This window comes from Anser brachyrhynchus (genome assembly GCF_964034855.1).
Source record: "Anser brachyrhynchus genome assembly, chromosome: W".
Lineage (NCBI taxonomy): Eukaryota > Metazoa > Chordata > Aves > Anseriformes > Anatidae > Anser > Anser brachyrhynchus.
The window spans coordinates 1,735,276-1,754,965 of NC_137704.1; the positions used below are offsets into that span (position 1 = coordinate 1,735,276).

The 19,690-nt window shown below is 38.6% G+C and overlaps 1 protein-coding gene across 2 annotated transcripts in view; it reads left to right on the plus strand.

Annotated features, from left to right (window-relative positions):
* The first annotated feature begins 9,756 nt into the window (after positions 1 to 9,756).
* Positions 9,757 to 19,690, plus strand: part of LOC308184664 (ADAMTS-like protein 1) — a 43,624-nt gene continuing 33,690 nt past the window's right edge. Inside the window, exons 1-4 of one of the 2 annotated variants that reach the window (XM_080571961.1) lie at positions 9,757 to 10,230; positions 13,149 to 13,353; positions 15,008 to 15,155; positions 19,068 to 19,152. In XM_080571961.1, the coding sequence (XP_080428087.1) occupies positions 10,199 to 10,230; positions 13,149 to 13,353; positions 15,008 to 15,155; positions 19,068 to 19,152 (470 nt within the window). In that variant the 5' untranslated portion in view covers positions 9,757 to 10,198. The remainder of the gene's footprint in view (positions 10,231 to 13,148; positions 13,354 to 15,007; positions 15,156 to 19,067; positions 19,153 to 19,690) is intronic. The other variant, XM_080571962.1, reaches the window with a different exon arrangement.

The following is a 19,690-nucleotide window of genomic DNA, read 5'->3' on the forward strand; positions in this document are numbered from 1 at the left end:
GATTACATCACACTCCCTCAAACCCGCAACGGCAAGCGCCACGTACTTACAATGGTGGAAGCAACCACCGGATGGCTGGAAACATATCCTGTGCCCCATGCCACCGCCCGGAACACTATCCTGGGCCTTGAAAAGCAAGTCTTATGGCGACATGGCACCCCAGAGAGAATTGAGTCAGACAACGGGACTCATTTCCGAAACAACCTTATAGACACTTGGGCCAAAGAACATGGTATTGAGTGGGTGTATCACATCCCCTATCATGCACCAGCCTCTGGAAAAGTTGAACGATACAATGGATACAATGTTTAGCTGCCAGCCGGGTTAAACCACAACAAGAGAGTTCAATCAAGTGTTACCTGAGTGTTACCTGAAAAGTTACTGTGGCCCTTCATATTACTGGAGGTTGCTACAGGAGAGGGAGAGAAAGAAAAGAAAGAAAGAAAAGAAAAAGAAAGAAAGAAAGAAAGAAAGAAAGAAAGAAAGAAAGAAAGAAAGAAAGAAAGAAAGAAAGAAAGAAAGAGAAAGAAAGAGAGAGAGAAAGAGAGAAAGAGAGAAAGAGAGAGAGAAAGAGAGAAAGAGAGAAAGAGAGAAAGAAAAAGAAAGAAAGAAAGAAAAACAAAGAAAGAAAGAAAAAGAAAAAGAAAGGAAGGAAGGAAGGAAGGAAGGAAGGAAGGAAGGAAGGAAGGAAGGAAGGAAGGAAGGAAGGAAGGAAGGAAGGAAGGAAGGAAGGAAGGAAGGAAGGAAAAAAACTGTCCTAGCCAAAGAAGAGGGATGTTTTAAGGGATCTCTGGGACTCTACCCAACTATGGAGAGTTTCTTCCCAGACCAGGTATAATGGCTTTAGACTACATAAGCATTAGCAGAGAACAAACCTGTCCAAGCTCAAAGTGGTTTTTAACTCTTCTGTAGATCATTAAAGTTCTTTGACTTTTCACAACTGGAGATAACATATCTTCATCACTGAAGATACATTTAACCAAAGTGTATGGACATTTATACTTATTCTCTCTGGTAAATGCATTTTTAATGGCAGCTCCGTTTGCAAGCAATCAAAGGCAGAAATGTTAACATACAGTTCACAATTTGAAGTGAAAATCTCCCAGAATTAAGAAGTGGAAATATCAAGTCTCAAAATCTGATATTATTTCAGCAGTATTGTGCATTCTTTAACTTACATATTTTATCACGCATTTCATTAGAGTGCCTTAAGGATACAATATTAAGAATGAGCTTTACTAAGGCTTTGTGGAAAGTATTTCCTGTTGAGCATGTACTCAGAAAAGATTTTTCAACATAGAGATTGCTTTCCCACAATGCAACCAGACCATTTTTTTCTTTATCAATGTTTTGTCAAGTTCAATATCTGGCTTCTTTTGTTCTAGTGCATTCCACAAAGAACATATATTTAATTGCTCAGGCAATTTAAATATATTAATAGTTTCAATTAGAAACTTTACTACAATGAAGAAACTTTACTATAATAAAGTTGTTTGGTTTTTTTCCTCAGTGGTTTTCTCAAAACAAAAAACGTCTTTGAATTTTTTGAAACTAATGTCAGTAAGGTCTGATCAGGTAAGAGACATAAATATGAATGTCTCAGAAAACATGATTGCTGAAAGATGCAAATTAATATGGAACCTGTCTTTTAGATCCTCCATGGTATCAATGAGAAAACAATTTTATGTATTTTTTTCTGTAAAGACTAAGCTGATTTTTTTCTTTTTTTTTTCTTTCTTTTTTAAATACAGTTTTGAGTCAAGTATGCAATTTGCCTCTGAAATTTATTCTAAGGATATTTTCCATACTTTTCCCAACAATTTTAAATGACATGCTTAAATGTTAGGACAGACAACTGCATAGTACATGGAGGGAAACAGAGAAAAAATAGCTGCTGGACAGATGTCAGGAAGTAATTTTTGTTTTATATAAGACATAGCAAGGCAAAGTTGTTGATATAAAAACCCTGAGGGGAAGGAGAGTCATTTAGAAGCACAGCTATGCCATCCCAGGGTACAGGCAGTAACAAAAGGAAATTGGCTTTTTGGAAACATCTTCACAGAGTGCCAAATTGAAAATGATTATTTTCAAAAGTGTCTTTAAAAAGAATTCAAGAATCAACAACACAGACAGAAAACCAGAGGAAATCTGTGGTAATTTCTGGAATCTCGGTGCTTTCTTACAGTCAGGAAGAGGGTAGGTGAAGCAGAACAACGGGGTTGGGACTATGAGTGAGGAGGCGTCTCAGCTCTGCAGTGCGTTTGCTGTGTGTCAGCCACTCTGCTCCTCCAGTATAAAATGAAGATGATAATTTTTTTTCCTGGCAAACCCAGTTTCAGTGAGGCATAGATGATTAGTGGTTGCTGACTGTTCTTATGATGTGTCAGTGAATGCCACAGAAAATAATTGTGGAAGACCACAGTGGCATTGAATAAAGCAACCAAGGGTTACTGTAGGAGGGGTTACATTACAATTTTCAGCAAAGGGCAGAGTGAAAGAAGAGATAAAATGAATACCAGGACTATCATGTAAACCAGCAATTAGTTGTCTCTTTAGGCTTACTGCTCAGAAACTTTTTACATTATTGTGCTCATTATGGCAATAACTAAATATTGCTGGCATTATAATTAGCAAAAAGAAAAATTGGGGCTGAATGATTGTGGAAATAAAAACTTTTTTTTTTTTTTTTGCAAACCCAGTTTTTCACATACTTAGAGGAGAAGCAGGTTACATCAACATTATCTAGTGTACCCCCTCTTCGATGTGGCAAAATCCAACATTTCAGGAGCTCAATGAATTGCAAGTCTGAACTATTCAACACTTCACAGGGTGGAGAGTTTGGGGGAGGGATTTTGGCTGTCATCAGCTGGTATCTTCTAATGAAAGGCGAAAGGATTATTTTTCTGCTTTGAGAAAAAGTCTGTTTAGACTTGACTTAACTGGATGTACTAAACACACAGAACAAATCTCACGTGCTGTAAACTGAACATACCATTCCTTTTATAATTCAAAAGCATTCCTCCAAAAAGAAATTTTCACAAAGATGTGAAAGGTTTTTATGCCACTCACCATTCCATGATACCCTCTGGAGCAACATCATTTCTGCCTCTAGATTTCATCTTCATCTCTGAGGTCACGTTTCCAGCAACATTGTTCTGTGTTTTTACCAATGGGATCTATTGTTTATGTACTGCCTGTCTCTGCAACACATTCATGTGGGATTCTCTGAGTCACATAATTCTAATGATGTTTTTACCAGGACATTTCAACATTTCAATACTGTGTAAAGACTTATAAAGGCATCTTCAGCAAAGATTCTAATTTCATGCAGCAGCTGTCTCAAAAACTTCATATTAGCAAGCTTGTAACATGTGGGATTCTTTTTATCACTTTGCAGTAAATGCCAGTCTGATCTACACAGGCATAAATCCTAGTATTTACCCAGAGCACTATCTGTAAGCCTACTACCAGAAATAATGTTAGTACCTCTGGAAAAAAATTAAAATTAAAATTAAAAAAAAAAAAAGGAAAAATCTCTAGCTCAAGCAAAACTTTACACCCAATGATCTAAAAGAATTCTCAAACATGAATAGCTTGTGTAGTCCTGCAGCAAAACTGCAAACTCCTTTTCCTCCCATCAAAGTTTTTCTTTTGGCATTCTCACTTAACTATCACAGAACATTCTTACCTAACACCACATCTAGCTGGTGCCAGAGGCAGGCCTGAGCAAAAAGAAACTTGAATTTAAATAAAATTTTACTTTTTTAATTGTTAATTTTTAGCTGATCTAACAAGAACAATGCAGTATAAGTCAAAGAACACAAAAGTCTAGGATATTAATCCAGAGGATTGAGAAATCCCTTCATAGCATAAGTCGTCAGTGATCCTAAGGTCCAATACACTTAGTGAAGTGAAAGTATATACAGTTTATTAGCCAAAAGTGTGCATGATAACTTTTATACACTTCATTCAAGAGAAAAAGAAGTAGCAATGAGTAAATATGTATGATTAAAAGGGCAACACTAAGTATCCTTTTAATCAGTAACAAAAGTCTCCTTACTTCATTACAAATTGGCAGCTGAAGCAGAAAATTGCCAATTGTATAATATTTAGCTTGTTATCAACTTCTCTAACGGTATTAAAGTAGACAGCAATTAAGACACAAGTATTGCATCAGTGCAGTGTTCCTATTTTCAATACATTATTTTTGGAAAATGAATGAAACCAGAGTGCTGGTATGTTTCTTAAAAGATGGGCAGCACTCTATGATTTACACAGTAGCAGCCATAGATCTGCAATGATGAGAGGGGTCTGAGATGTAATGACTCATTTATTGCTATTGCCTTCAAGTGAGACATATGAAAGATTTTAATTTTGTTTTGAATACTCTTTCACATAAAATGTCCCACATTTACTGCAGATACTGGGCTTTTTGACAACATCCCAGCTTTTTGCATGGATGTAGAACACTGGTCATGACAATGCCCTTTCCAGATCTTTGCCTCAGGCAAATGGTCATTTCTGTGGATTTGCATTCTTACTTAAATTCTTAATTTGTTACAGGGGGTTTAGAAAGACTTTCTGTCTTGCAGTTTTGTCTGAACTTTGTTTGCCTCTAATTGCTGGATCTGGTCTGAAATTTCACAGCCAATCACATACATATGAAAGTTCCTAAAAACAGAGAGGCTCATCAGCTAGAAACAGCAGTTCCATGGGGAGATGAGACATGAAGGTTTTAAAAACAGAAGGAGAGGGAAAAAGAAAAAAAAAGCAAAAAAAAAGCAAAAAAAAAAGCCTTTTGCACCAGCATGGCTGAATTTGCATGTGCTAGAAACTAATACCAATAGATACTGGTATTAGCAAAAAGTGTGCTGCCTGCAAATGAGAGAGCACAGTCAATGTCAGTCATTCCATTTGTAAATGTAAAGGGTGATACTTTGACAAGATAAAAAACTACAGAGGTACTACCTAAGCTCCCGGAGCCAAAGTCATACATTATGTACAGGAAATGGGGAAGAATTTTAGTATGCAAAAAACAGTTCAAAGCAGCAGGAAAGGAATCATTTGGTAAGTCTTTGGGAAGACTAAAGACTAAATTGGAACCAGTGATACATCAAGTAGAAATGGCAGCATATATGTCTCTAGATATAGATGTAGCTGAAGAATGAGCTGACAGCACTGGCAATGTTTTGATAGTTTTAACTAGGGTCAATTGAGTGCAAGAGTAGAGTAAAGATGAGTTGCAGGTACTCCTAATGCCTAAAGAAGTAATTTTATTCTCAAGACAAATAGGCAAAAGCTAGAATTACTGGGTAGGGCAAAAGGCATTTAAATTAAGCTAGAAAATAATTTTGTCAGAACAGGTAGGGAGGGTGGGCCAGGAAGCATCCATCAGAGCATTAAAACACATGAATAGTAGAGCAAATTCAGGGGATAATTTATATTAAAGAAAAACACAAAGGCAGAAACAAGCTGTTAGGATGCATCAGATAACAAACCACAAAGTGGGAAAATAGGTCTTGTACTGTAATAAATATCAGATACAGATATCTGTCTGTCCAACATGAAGTTATAGGAAAACAATCTATTTTTGTTAAGTCCTAGAAGAGACCTGAACTGCAGCAAGTAGTAAAATAGTCACTAAAAGACATTTACAGTGGATATCCCATTGTTAATAAAACTAATTTCTGTCCTTGTATCAATCATTCTTTATCCATACCACCATAAAATATTAAACAGAATATAAAAGGGAGAAAATTTTCAGAAACATTACAGTCGTGCTACAGGAAGGAAGCATTTTCGCTGCTTCCAATTGATAATACCTATTTCAAGTTCTGTAAAGAAATTAGTCTTTAGCAACCTATGCTAGTGATAAGTAAACTATGTTTTTTAGAATTTCAAGTCTATATACCATGAAGAAGTCATTTATCATAAAGATGAGATACTGTGCTGAACAGACATACTGTCTAAAGTGTGAGGTTTCTAGAGGTTGACATAGAAGTATAGCTTTCTCAGCAATCCTTCATAAATTTAAGTAGGTTATTTAAATATCCACTGAGTCCATTTAAAAATGTTTAGGTAGTGAACATTGGCTTTCACCAGTCTACAAAATGCTAAGAATACATAAAAACATTAAAGACAAAATACATGGTGGTTCTTCAAGTTCCACACTGATTGAGTGTAATATCATGAGCTAATTGTAAAATGATCTATACCTAAAGGATTAAGCACAGTGATCAAGAAAACAAAAATGGAATTCATACTGGCTGAGAATTACAGTACCCACTACCTGCAAAAGTAGGCATTCAAAAATAAATGTTGCCAGTAACTAAGGTTAGTAGATGTCATCAACCCTAGCTCTAAATAGAAATAGTGGTAATTTTACAGAGTAACACATGGAAAATCTTAACAGGTACCATACTGTTAAGTGTCTCAATATCTGTTTCTCAGGGCAGAAAGTGATCTTGTAGCAAAAGGTGATAACATCTCACTGTGGTATCTTCACTGAGCACTGTGCAAGGAGGGTGCAGTGTCACACACCTTAGTGCCAGGATTTGTAGTGTTAAATTGGAGACTTTTTCACAAGCCTGTCCAGTGATAATCACAATTCTCTGGGGGTTTCTGGCTTGGATGCTAAACCCATGCCTTATATGATGAACTTTTTCAGGTCTTCCAAGTGTTCCCTCCCTTTCACTTCATGAATTAGCTGTCCACAACCAGCTTACCTGCTTCAACTTTTTATTATTATCTACCAATTGCAGTTAATATCCTAAGCACACTTCAGGCTGTTTCTTAGATGGTATAGCCCCTGCCCTAATCATTGATTCTCAAGTCTAGTACATTTCAGCAAATGCCTAAACCTTCAGTGTATGAGTCCCCATGAGGAAGTAGGAGGAGGTGTTCCAGTCAATAGGGAGTGTGGGCAGCCCTGCTCAGACCCCCATGCCTGGCTCAGCTCAGCGGGCTCCTGACCCAAGAGCTGTGGGCATGAAGGAGAGGGAGGCAGAAAGGGCTGTCCAAGAGAGGATCATTGGGGAGCTACAGGAGAAAGGCGACTGAGCCTGCCATTTGTGCTAAGGGGGTAGCTGGAGGAGGAGATGGAGCTACAAAGGAAGACAACACTGAACATGACTTTCAAGGAAAGCTGCTGCAGGCACCCGTCCCAGGGGAAAGCCAAATGTTTGCGGAGATGGCAGACCTGGCTGCTGCACACCCACCTCTGGCATGTGGAGTTCCTGTTCCAGCTGGACATATGCCTTGGAACAGCAATTGTACTGAAGCTGCCAGCACTCAGGAGGAAAACAAACAAATCTGTAGAGTATGTGACACAGCTTGTAGGTCGGAGAGACATGAGAGATTTCAGGCATGAGAGACACAACAAGTCTTCAAAATTGCTTCATGCTCCTGCTCCTGCCAGAGCAAGTTTTTTCTGGGTGTTGTGTGAATTAGTCCTGTCTGCTACTCCCACATCAGCCAGAAATTTCAGTATAGTAGGAGAACTATTATTTGCTCTGCTCTTTTAGCACATTATACTCATCGCATTGTCTGAGTAATGAACAGTGATCAAATCCTGTATCCTAGATCTCTTCTGTATTTTTGTAGGATTATGATGGATTGATAGGTTCATGGAATTTAAGCCACGCTGTCCACTTAAAAAGTACATGATTCACCAAAGTCATATGTGAGGGTTTTGTTTTCTTTTTTATAAAGTCCACTTAGGTCTGCTTTTTTTGTGTGTGCAAACAAACAAAACCAATAAGACTAGCTAATAAAAATCCAGTTGCCATTAATGGTACAATACCCATCTGCTGTTCTGTTGTATCTTCAAGTTGATGTTCAAAGTCATAAATTTAAATTTTGTGTGTTAGTGTGAGGGTCTTTTTCTTTATTGTGACCATGGGGCTTACCTTGTTGGGAATCACCATCTTGCAGCAGTAATATGAGAGCCTTTGGCAGCCTCTCACATGCACAAGGACAGTGTCAATAATCCTTTGGAGCTTTATACCATTTACAGAAATGCAATTTATGTATGCAGAATTCTTTGAGGGTAAGCCTTTCCAATGACAATATTAATTTAGTGCCTTGTAAATGTTATTTAATCTTCACAACAGTGTTTGGACGTGGTACAGTTATTTCCATTGGAATGGCCTTGGATATTATGCATTCTAATGCATGTAGACCTGGATTATGCATACAGACTGTGTTTATTAGAAAGACAACATTTCTCACTGCAATGAGAGAGAAATGTTTTGAAATCTCTTTCTTTCTTAGGCAGTAGATGCTTTTATAGTATAATTATTGCATTTCTGAACTTGGTATATTAATCTTTTTTTCAACCACTCCTTAGCAAGCTGATGAGCTGGGAAATGCAAGAGGCTTCGGAGTGCTCAGAGAACTCAGCAGCAGTGGTAGGGCAGTCAGGGAAACAGCACAGATTCCCAAAGGTATCAAAAAAAGAAAAAAAAATCTATTTCTCACTTTTGCAGGCATTTACCAGTCTAAGTCTGAACTAAGTCTGAAGACTTTCTTGCTGGCCGTTGCATAAGTGACACATTTGTCTTTTCCAAAGTTTCCCAATACCAGATCTGTCTGCCCTATATTTTCAGTTTTTGTGGAGATGGGCAGCTCTCTGTAGATACAGATATCTTGTAGACCAGCACAGAGGACTCCTGTGACTGCAAAGGTTGCTAACCTGAGAAGGAGCCGTTCATAACTCATCACACACTCCCAGGGCTTCTGTGTCTTTCCGTGCTTTAGCTGGAAAATTCCAGCACACTGACCTAATGCTGACTCTTCACTGTGAAAACACAATGGGATCCATTCTCCTATCACAGTCAAATTGCCCATAAAAATCCTGTTGACTGAAAGAAGACTTAGCATGTCAAGTCTCCTTTGAATGCTTAGACCACTTTTCAGGGAACTGTTTTGAGGATGGGGAATACTTTCTCCCTTCCCTCTCCTTTGCTCTCTTCTCCTTACAGAAATGCACAGCAACATACATATAATCTCTTTTCTATATAAGGCTCTCAAACACCACCCTCATTCTTTTCAGCCAGTTTCCTCTCATTCTTACTTGTGTAGGGACATGCTCTCTATTCTACTACAACTGGCATTCACTCTGATAGTTCTGTCCACCTGCACCATCTAAGTCCCCTGTTGCACACTGGCTCTGATGAAGCTGTCTTATGAGGTGCTCTGGGATCATGTTTCACATTAATAGACATGACTAGTAATTGGGAGAGGATGTGGGAAGAGAGTTACTCTGTCAGAATCTATAAAAAGTGCAGACAAAGTATGAAATTCCAGGCTAGCAATTCAGTGAGTCCTTGGAGTTGCCAATATGTCAAGTGATATCCATCTCACACGTGATAATGGCATGATAATGGCTCAGATAATTACTAATTTTGATCTACACTATTGCCTGTTGTAAAAAATGTTATATGCTTTAGATGTTATGCTAATTACATTTTAGCTAACCAAGCCAATCAGTCATGTCAGTGCCAAAGAAAAACTAGCAATCCCTGACATGTTACTCTTCTCTCCAGTTCCTTCTGGCTTCCAGTAAAGCTCAAATAATGAGACAGGTTCTGAAGATGAATGAAATGCAACAGATTTAAAGTGGAGAGACATGAATTGCAGATTTGTTTATTTGCACTGTGGTATTCTCAGTTTCTAATCCCAGCCCTGCTTAAAGCAGACATTTTATCTGAAGGGCAGAAACAACCATATAATAGCTAAAAAAGGGTTTGATCTAGAGCTCTCTGAAACGGACAGTTCTCCTATTATCTTCAGTGACTTTGGATCCAAACTCTAAGAAAGTATTACATGTAGATTCTTTTTTCTTTATGGCAGATAGTCACCTTAGAAATTTAAGTAATATTTGAACAGTTCATTTGGATCATTTGTGTTAATAGGTTGGTTCTTAGTCAAAGAATAGTATCTTCATAAAAATAAAGTAGCAATTGGTGTTTTGATCTTTGAATGCTTTGGAAACTGTTGGATGAAAGCAAAAGTTTTAAATGTGAAACTGAGGTAAAATATCTTCTTTGTTATGTTTTATAGAGAGAGAGATAGATATAATATTGCAAAGAAAAAAAAAGTTGTATAATGTAATCATTTAGTGTTTATTTTATTATGTGTACCTTCTACTCAGAGGGTTGGCATTATTGTTCCTAACAGTGACGGATACAAGCAGATCATGCCCTATGACCTCTACCATCCCCTTCCTCAGTATGTAAAACAATCAACCAGATGCTAGGATTAACTAATACATTTACGGCTTTTTTAGTCTTCTCTGTATTTCTGCTTTGCTCTCAAATCAAGGTAACAGATGTGTCTTTCCTCTTGCTCTGAATGCTGCACGTTAACCTGCAGATGTTCAGGCACTAACCTGTTATAAATTCTATTGCTGCAGAGCTGAAACAGTATTCTAGCTGAAGCAGTAATGTAGCTTTATTAAGTGTGTGGTCCCTTTCTTTCTCTCTCTCCCCCCACCCATCCCCACCCTACCCATCCCTCCATCTTCTTTCTCACCTTTCCTTTTCCCTCCCTTTATTCACCTATGAACAGGACTGTGATCTGTGGCTTTGCAATGAACCATCAGCTCTCTCTCTCTGACAGTGCTGTTTCCTGCATGCTTATAAATTGTGAAATTTTCGTTTTAGACAGCATTTGTGATATGTCCTGATCCAGCAAACCAATGCTAATGCCTTCCCAGGGGCATTAATCCATTGGCTCCTCTGAGAACTCAGAGATCAGGGACAGGAATAAGGTCAAGGCCTGGTGTATGTTATTTAATATCTCACAATTAAAATGTCTTTAATGTAAGACATGAGATTCTTATGAAAATAATTACCTGAGTAATTACTTTTAAAACAGTTAATAAGGCTTGTGCTGATAAAAATGCTGAAGGAGAATAACCCGTTGGGTTTGAAACACTGCCTGGACATGCAGTGATATTGTGCTTTGTTTCTTCCTTTGTTAATTTATTGTGTTCCATAGTATCATGCCACAGGGAAAAAGAAAAAAAAAAAAAGCCTCCATGGTAACACGTTAGTCTCAGCTTGGTGAAGAAATCATATACAGACCACAGTGAGTGGCTAATGGAAGACACAGCCACAGATCAGTTCTCTCAGAGACAGAGACAGCAGACACTGAACAGAATATGAGGCTGGCACAAGAGAGGGCTAAGCCAGAAGGACAAAATATGTCTTTCCTCCCAACCTGCAGAGTTTAGGAAAAATAAAAAATAAAAATAAAAAAAATCCCCCAAACCAACCAACCAACCTAACATACACACACACACACAAAAGTACTTGTCTGATAGTGGCACCTAATATCAGGGGCAGAGGAGAATGACAAACACTCCTGGAGAAGTAGAGACAAAATTTGGGAAAGTGTTTTTGCAAGATTTCCCTATTTATCCCTCTGCCTTGAATTTTATCACCAAGGAAAGGTACAGTTCAGTAGATACAGTGCTTACTTTAATGCATTACCATTTCCTCCCACAGATCCTCAGCGTTGCACATTTTGTAACTCAGAAGGAGCTGTGACTCCTTCTTGAAGAGCTGTACGGCAGAGAAAACTTTTAGCTTTCTGTCTTATGTTCATATAAAACCTAAAGACCAAACTGCTGGCCAAGATTTAAGCTGATTTGTATTGCCAAGGTTGCACAAGGCATCCAGCAGCCTGTCCCAGTGACTCCATGGAATTCCAGCCACAGCGCTCCTATGCCTACCTCAGGCTGGTGGCAGGAGTTTCTGCTGCTTCCAAATTTCAGTTTGAGACTTCTTCATTTAGATTTTTGGTATTTAGAAACCTTAGCTGGGAAAGTTGTCCAGAAGAGCCACAGGTAGCATATTTGAATTAAAAATGTTGTCCATTTACCCATTTATGACATACAGAGCTTATGCGGAACACATGATGATGGATAAGACATGGTGTAAATGTGGTTTGACCACTTCTTTGTGGTAAGTCATAGAATTAGTCAGTGGATTTACCATTCATAAACAGCTATTAATATAAACCATTTCACACAGGGTTTTACTGCACTTTCAGCCATTAGCCAACTGTGGGTAGTGCTTAAATGTGCTAGAGCTGGTCAGAATAAGATGGGTTGATATGATGAAAAGTCAGAGGGAAAGATAAGTATTTTTCATTTTGTTTAACAATTTTGGTGATCCTTTGAGGGTTACTTAAAAATAATTCCTTTGTTGTGATTAGGAAGAAAAAAAGTCAAAAAATGAAAAATTGTGACCAAAATCAATCTTTCAAATATTCTTTTAAATTTCCTTGTCAAAAGGAATAGCCACACTCATGACTATCATGGCAGTAGTCCTGTGTCCTCTCTGTGACAGTGGTTTGAATATGAGAGAGGAAATACCAGTCTGCATTTTATGCAAACAGATATACACACATATAAAATGATACATACATTAATGTATATGCATCATTGTAAAAAAAAAAGATTGTTCTCATAAGTATGCATGACTTTTCATAACATACACATTGTTCTGGGAATTTGTCATTACATTTTCAAATGTCACCTGTTGAGAAAAGATGGTTTCTGAATTCCTCCCACTGTCTCAGATGTAAAGAAACAAGGCCTATGTGGTCTATACCATGTAACCTGTCAGTATAGCCTCCTCTTCTCTTCTTTGATAATTTCCACTAATCCTTTTCTTTTTTTTTTTTTTTTCCTCAACTCAGTTGTTTCGCCCAAAAAAAACACTTCTTTTTCCCTGTATATTCTAGCAAAAGGAACATCATAAGTTCGGGAGCTTACTGACCCTCTAGTAATATGTAACAAAGACTTCTCAGAATCTGGCAAGTTGTGGAGATATGATAATCCCATCAATTAAATAAAAGGAATCAATTTAAAAGTATTTAGAGTTTCTATGGTAGTAGTTATGGGTTTAGTGGAGAGAGGAGGTTTCACATTACTAGTCTGTGACTTAAAGACAGCACCCATTGGAGTCCTTTGTAGTTATCACCATTTATAAAACATGTATGTGCAATTTTTACTGATGGTAACCAGAAATAAAAGAAAACCAACTGCAGTTAACAGTTTATGCATTTGTGGGGCTGTGATGGGGGCAGCAAGGGTTCCTTTTCCTAACACCTCTCTGTTACATTTTGCTTTTTCCCAGGTGGGAAAGTACACCCTGGACTGCCTGTTCCTCCTCCTGTGGAGGGGGCATTCAAAGCCGCAGTGTCTCATGTGTGGAGGAAGACATTCAAGGGCATATTAGCCCTGTGGAAGAATGGAAATGCATGTATACTCCGAAGATGCCTGTTGTCCAACCTTGCAATATATTTGACTGCCCAAAGTGGCTTGCTCAGGAGTGGTCACCGGTAATGAGTTTCGCTTTGATGGTTTTGTATTTACTGTATTAAGAATACATCTTTAAATCAGATAATAATGCTAATATTTTAGTAAGCATGCTGAATTAGTAACTTTCATTATTTTCCTGCCTCATTACCGTGACCTCTGTTTCAATGATGCTATTTGTCTATCTACAAAGTAAATACTGAGGTTTAGTGTATTAATAGGATTAGTGTGATTAACGAGAATGATGGAAGAATAAATCAGATTTGTAATACTGATTTGTGATCCTCTACTAACAATAGACTGAGAACATGAGTGAAATGCACAAAACAAAAGCAGTAAGCTATTTGTGAACGTGACATCCTGATCTCCAAACTGGAGAGAGATGAATTTGAAGGGTGGGCCATTCAGTGGATAAGAAATTGGCTGGATGATTGCACCCAGAGAGTGGTGGTCAATGGCTCTATGTCCAGGTGGAGGCCAGTGACGAATGGTGTACCTCAGGGGTCTGTCTTGGGACTGGTGCTGTTTAATATCTTTATCAATGACGTAGTGGGATTGAGTGCACCCTCAGCAAGTTTGCAGACAACACCAAGCTGAGTGGTGCAGTCGATACAACAGAAGGAAGGGAAGCCACCCAAAGGGACCTGGACAGGCTGGAGAAGTGGGCCCATGTGAACCTAATGAGGTTCAACAAGTCCAAGTGCAAGGTGCTGCACCTGGGTCGGGCCAATCCCAGACTTGAGCACAGACTGGGAGAAGAACTCACTGAGAGCAGCCCTGCAGAGAAGGACTTGGGGGTTCTGGTGGATGAAAGGCTCGACATGAGCCAGCAGGTACATGCTTGCAGCCCAGAAGGCCAACTGTGTCCTGGGCTGTATCAACAGAGGGGTGGCCAGCAGGGAGAGAGAGGTAATTCTTCCCCTCTACTCTGCCCTTGTGAGGCCCCACTTGGAGTGCTGCGTCCAGGTCTGGGGCCCCCAGCACGTGAAGGATGTTGATCTTTTAGAGTAGGTCCAGAGGAGTGCCACAAAGATGATCAGAGGGCTGAAGCACCTCTCCTATGAAGACAGCTGGGGCTGTTCAGCCTGAAGAAGAGAAGGCTCCAGGGAGACCTCATTGTACCTTTTCAATACTTAAAGAGAGCTTACAAAAAGGATGGAGAGGGAGGTGAAAACATGATGTACCTTACCATAAATAAAGACTTAATTGTCTGAGGGAAGAAAGCCTAAATAGTTTCCCATTCCGTTTGGTGCTATGTTTCAAAATAGCTGTGTCACCCCTGTTAACCCATAAGCTCCAATACTTTGTTTAAGCAAAGCAGAGTGGCTCCAGGTGAAGTTGACAGGGTGTTACTGAGCAAATCCAATCTGGGATGGATGGCCACAAGCCAAGTAGCCAGTGCTGGGAGTGTGACACAGAAAAAAAAAAATGTTCCACAGGCTAAATGTCTAAACCAAATAAACGTGCAGAACACAAAGGCAAATATATATGCCAATTTTATGCCTCATCTGTAACTACCAAATATTATGAATAATTTATTATCAGGGTTGAGTGTTTCTGTATCATGTTTTGACCTCTGCTGTACATGTACTTCTGTTGCACATTCCCTTTTTATTTGTCACGCTCATGGCCTACCGCAATCAGTGCCTCATTCCTCCTTTTATTTCCTTTTTCCAGTGCACTGTGACCTGTGGGCAAGGGCTCAGATACCGTGTGGTTCTTTGCATTGATCACAGAGGGATGCATACAGGAGGCTGTAGCTCTAAAACAAAGCCACACATAAAAGAAGAATGCATTGTACCCACTCCTTGCTACAAACCCAAAGGCAATGAGAGAAAGATTCTCATAAAGTTTTCAGCGTTTTTCCATGTTGAGCAATTTTGTTTTGTCATTAGTAACACTGTTTCCACCTGCACTGAATTCTGAATTTTCACATTTAAGGCCTGCCATTCCTGTTCCAGTTTGCCTGCTAGCCAGGTAGAGTGAATGCTGGCTCTTCATACTTATAAGCTCTAGGGTTTTGTTAATTTGTGATCCAGCAAGCAAAAATACATGTAAATTTGACCACAGTGTAAGCAGTTTAAACCACATTGATCATATCAAAGCTAAACTTGCACTGTATTCTAAAGGAATTAAATATGTAAATAACATTCAAATTAGATAAACATAGCCATAATTTTAAAGAGCCTGTTCACAACTTGGATGCTTAAATCAGACAGAAGCAAGCATTGTGTATTGCACCATGAAGTTCCTCTTATTAGCAAGGCTGCAAAAATACTTGAAGCATCTTTATACAAGGGGGACTCACAATTGGTATGGTTTCTTGACTTGGGCCCCATAGAGAGTAAGATTGGGGTAAATTCCCCACAGTTTATTGAGAGAAGGACAAACTTCTCGAGCCCTTTGGATGTTCTTATGGGATAGAAGTCCCATCAGTCCTGGAGACTAGGTAAATGGGCAATGGCCAGTAGCACCAGTCCCAAGAATTTGTTTCCACAGGTATATCAGTGTGTATGTGTTTGTATGTATGTACATCTCTATCGATGAAACCTTTTTGTGTCTGTACCTTCAGTAATTTATGGTAATTTCTGGGCTCCAGCAATGTAGTTGAACTTAATCAGAGACTTAAACTCCAACATAAGAAAAAATCTGAAAAATGAATTTTTCCTTCTGAAAAATGAATTGCTGGTCCATATTAAGAACCTTTATTATGAAGTGGCCTGCGACTTCATACTGATCCGAGGTGGAAGAGTGAAATTTGGAATTTTAGTTTCTGTGCTCACCGGCCTGTATTAGACAAGCTTGTCAAGCTGCAGTGTTTCAGTCTGTCTGGAACATGGGAATTCACTGCATCTACCAGCCACCCAGTGGCAAAACCCAGATGCAGAGCCTCAGGGGAGCAATGGGTGTGTTTACACTGCACACTGCTGGACAACATGAGCTCAGTCAGCCCATGTTCCAGGATGAATAAAAGGCTCGTGCTGGCTGCGCTAGCATGACTCTGAGATGCAGTGGGCTTGGGCTCAGTCAAACAGCCACATTTATGGGGCTTTATCTGTTTAGAATGTTCAGATCCCAAGTAAAGCAAACTCCTGTTTGCCTGCAGCTTGCAGTGTAAGCAAAATGCAGTAAGATGCCAAAAATCAGGTGGTGTATACCACCCACAACTGACTTCTGCCTATGGAACCTGGGAAAAGCTGCAAGACCAGCTAGGAAAGCTATGCTTGCCTGCATCAAGAAGACTCTTCAAATGGGATTTGTCTGGGAACAAATGGCTGTTGTACGTCTGCTTGCTGGAAGCAGACTCTTGCAACAGAGTGGCATCTTTACCCTAGATGAATTCTTGTGCTGCACCTTGTAGTACATACATCATTAGTATCCGGTTGTAGGTGGTTATTTCTTTCTCCCATCTTTTCCCATGGGATGGAAGGCTCTACGTGAAGAATACTGTTTTGATTGGGTTTAATTTTACTCTTCATCTTGGTTCTGCAATTCTCTCTCAGTTCTTCCTCCATAATGAAGGTGGTAATGTTTGAAGACCCATGTAACTGAGGGCTATATCATGCTTTCAGAAGAGAACTGGACCAGACATTCTCCAGAGGTCTCTTCCAATCCAAATTATTCCATTTATATGATGGAAGCTTGTAATTTTTATGTCATGAATCTAGCATTATAAATTTAAAGCAGCGGTTGTAGTAAAGTACCTCACTTCTGTTGAATGTGTTAATCTTAGCATGTTTTTTCCTTCTGGAGCTGGATTAAAATAAAGCAGGAAAACAATGTTCCTAGCTGATTAAAATATCAAAACAAAAACTGTGGAATACACTTTTACTTTAATGCACTGTGCTAAAGAAAATCAAAATGCAAATAGTTGATGTTATTTATTTCATTTTAGTTTATTCAAGCACTCTGTTTTACACCAATAATGGGAAAAAAGGATAACCCTGGATTAAGAAATGATTTTCAATTTTAATAGAGAATGTGCATTCATGTAATAGAACTTTATGTATAATATAAGATTTAAGTGTTTTTCACTGGAACTCTCTGACAAAAACAAAGATTTTACCTTAATCTCCAAAATTAAAATGTCTTCAGTAGTTTATGTTAGGAGTGGTTTTCTTTCTTTTTCTTTTTTTTTTTTTGTCTAAGCACACTGTATAACATCAACATTTCTGATCCTCCAAATCATTTTACAATGTAGATTATAATTGACTTTATCTGTCTCTGCTGTTGAATACACACCTCTAAAAAAGAAATCTTATTTAAAAAGTCATGTAGCAGACAACTGTACATGAGAGCTTTTGCTTTTTACAAGCACTTGCATCCAAGGAAAAAAAGTGTAGAAGCAAGATATGGCTTTCCAAAACCCATAAAACAAGCTGCAATGCATATAAATAGAAATATCTCCTACATTTTTTGGATAACAAAAGCGGTAAAATATGGATTAAACTAAGAGCTGTGCTGGCAAATATTCATCCTCAAATGGCACTAATAAATATGTTAGAGTAAGAACTTGGCAAGCTATTTCTGGGAGACAGGCATAGTAACTATATTACTGTCCCTTTTTTTCCCGGCTAATATCTTGCTCCAAGAAAAGCTGCAGTAGTTGTGAAATCAAGTTGTAAATTATTGTTCCTCGATGATACATCTAACAGTTTGGAAATTTCATGTACATATATGAAAAGGTCATTCTTATCCACAACAAAGTTACAGAAAATTCTCAAATATTCTGAATGACATTAATCTGCTCCTATTGGCAAATAAATATCTACACATTATCTAAACTTGAAAGGCTTATGTGGCTTGTGAATGGCAAATAAGCCTATCCCTTGTTCTCTTTAGTGGTCTGAATTTCACTCTGTTTTATTTGTGTTTTTACCCTGATCCTGGCCCAAAACATTTTTGTTAAAATGCAGAGCTCATTTTCAAATTATGGTGCCAAATTTGCTCTTACTTCATACTCCTGTAGAGCTAAAACAGCTCCACTGCCTTCAGCTGAAATGCTCCACTTTGACACCGCATGAGAGCGGAATTTGGCTCAAAAAATGGAATGGCCTTGCACTCACCAGAACAGAGCAACTCTTTATGTTGTGTGCATATCCTGGAGGGGAGAAAAAGCAGCTCCACTGTTTTCCATCAGAAATGACAGAAAAAGTATCAAGCTCGTTTTTTAAATCCACATAGCCAATGAACTGATAAAGTTGAAAATATAGCTTGACCATTTGATTACAGTTTCTCTGGGTTTTGTGGTATCACTCATCAAATCAGGATTTTCTTCCTTTTTGTAATCTATCAAAAACAAGATTAATGTGTCTTCTGAAGTTCTAAAATTCAAGAGTGAGCACAAGGAGTTTATACATTTTGCCTTCACAGCTTTCAATGAAGGGTCATTACACTTGCAAGTCTGACTCCAAAAAAATACTTTTAAATATGCCTAGTTTTGTAGCCCAGTTGCGTGTTCTGAAATGTGACTTAATTCACCTTAGAACACCATAGCGTTTTTAGCTGCAATAATAAACTATCTGGTCATATAACTAATCTCGTGAGCTTTATAATCCAGGTCACAACTCCATAATAAGAACTCCATAATTCTGTCCCTTGTCCCCTTTCTCTTGTCCTCAGCCTCCATGTGAATGAAGACACACATGAGGCTAACTCAGTGAGAGAGGAGAGGCAGGCACACATAGGAGCATTGCTGCATGGTTTTTGTTTTGATGTGCTTGTGTTTGTTCTGTAGAGAAACTTCCTGTGGAAGCAAAGTTGCCATGGTACAAACAGGCTCAAGAGCTGGAAGAAGGAGCAGTGGTGTCTGAAGAACTATCGTAAGTCTTAAAAAAATTTTCACAATAGTTCCTTGTGAGATGAGGATCTGGAGCTGAACTGACGTGGTGGAAATTAGTGCACTTAAGGCTGTGTCACATTTAAGTATGAAGAGGCACAGTTTAAGAGGACAAATGCAGACTGAATTTGAATAAATATATGCATGTTTTATTTAAGGTCATTTACAATAATATTATAGTGTGAGTCTGTCTACCTAAAGTAGTTATATGATGCACAACACCATTGTGTCTCAGCACCTCAGCATCTTTATTTATCATCACAATAGACCTGTGAAATAAGAGGTAAAATACAGAGCAGCCAGTGAGCATCCCCACCCCCACCCTACCCCCCAAGAATAGTGTAGTAGCAGCAAATGAAGTGAATTAACTCTAACAAAAAATAAATTAAAACCTCAGCCCTATGGTTTGGATTGCTTTATCATCATACTTCATAATTTCATGCGTTTTTCCCAACCTGCTTTCCTAGCCACTTAATCGCCCTTGCCTAGCTATCTTTGCAAGAGTGATCTCAGTCAGCACC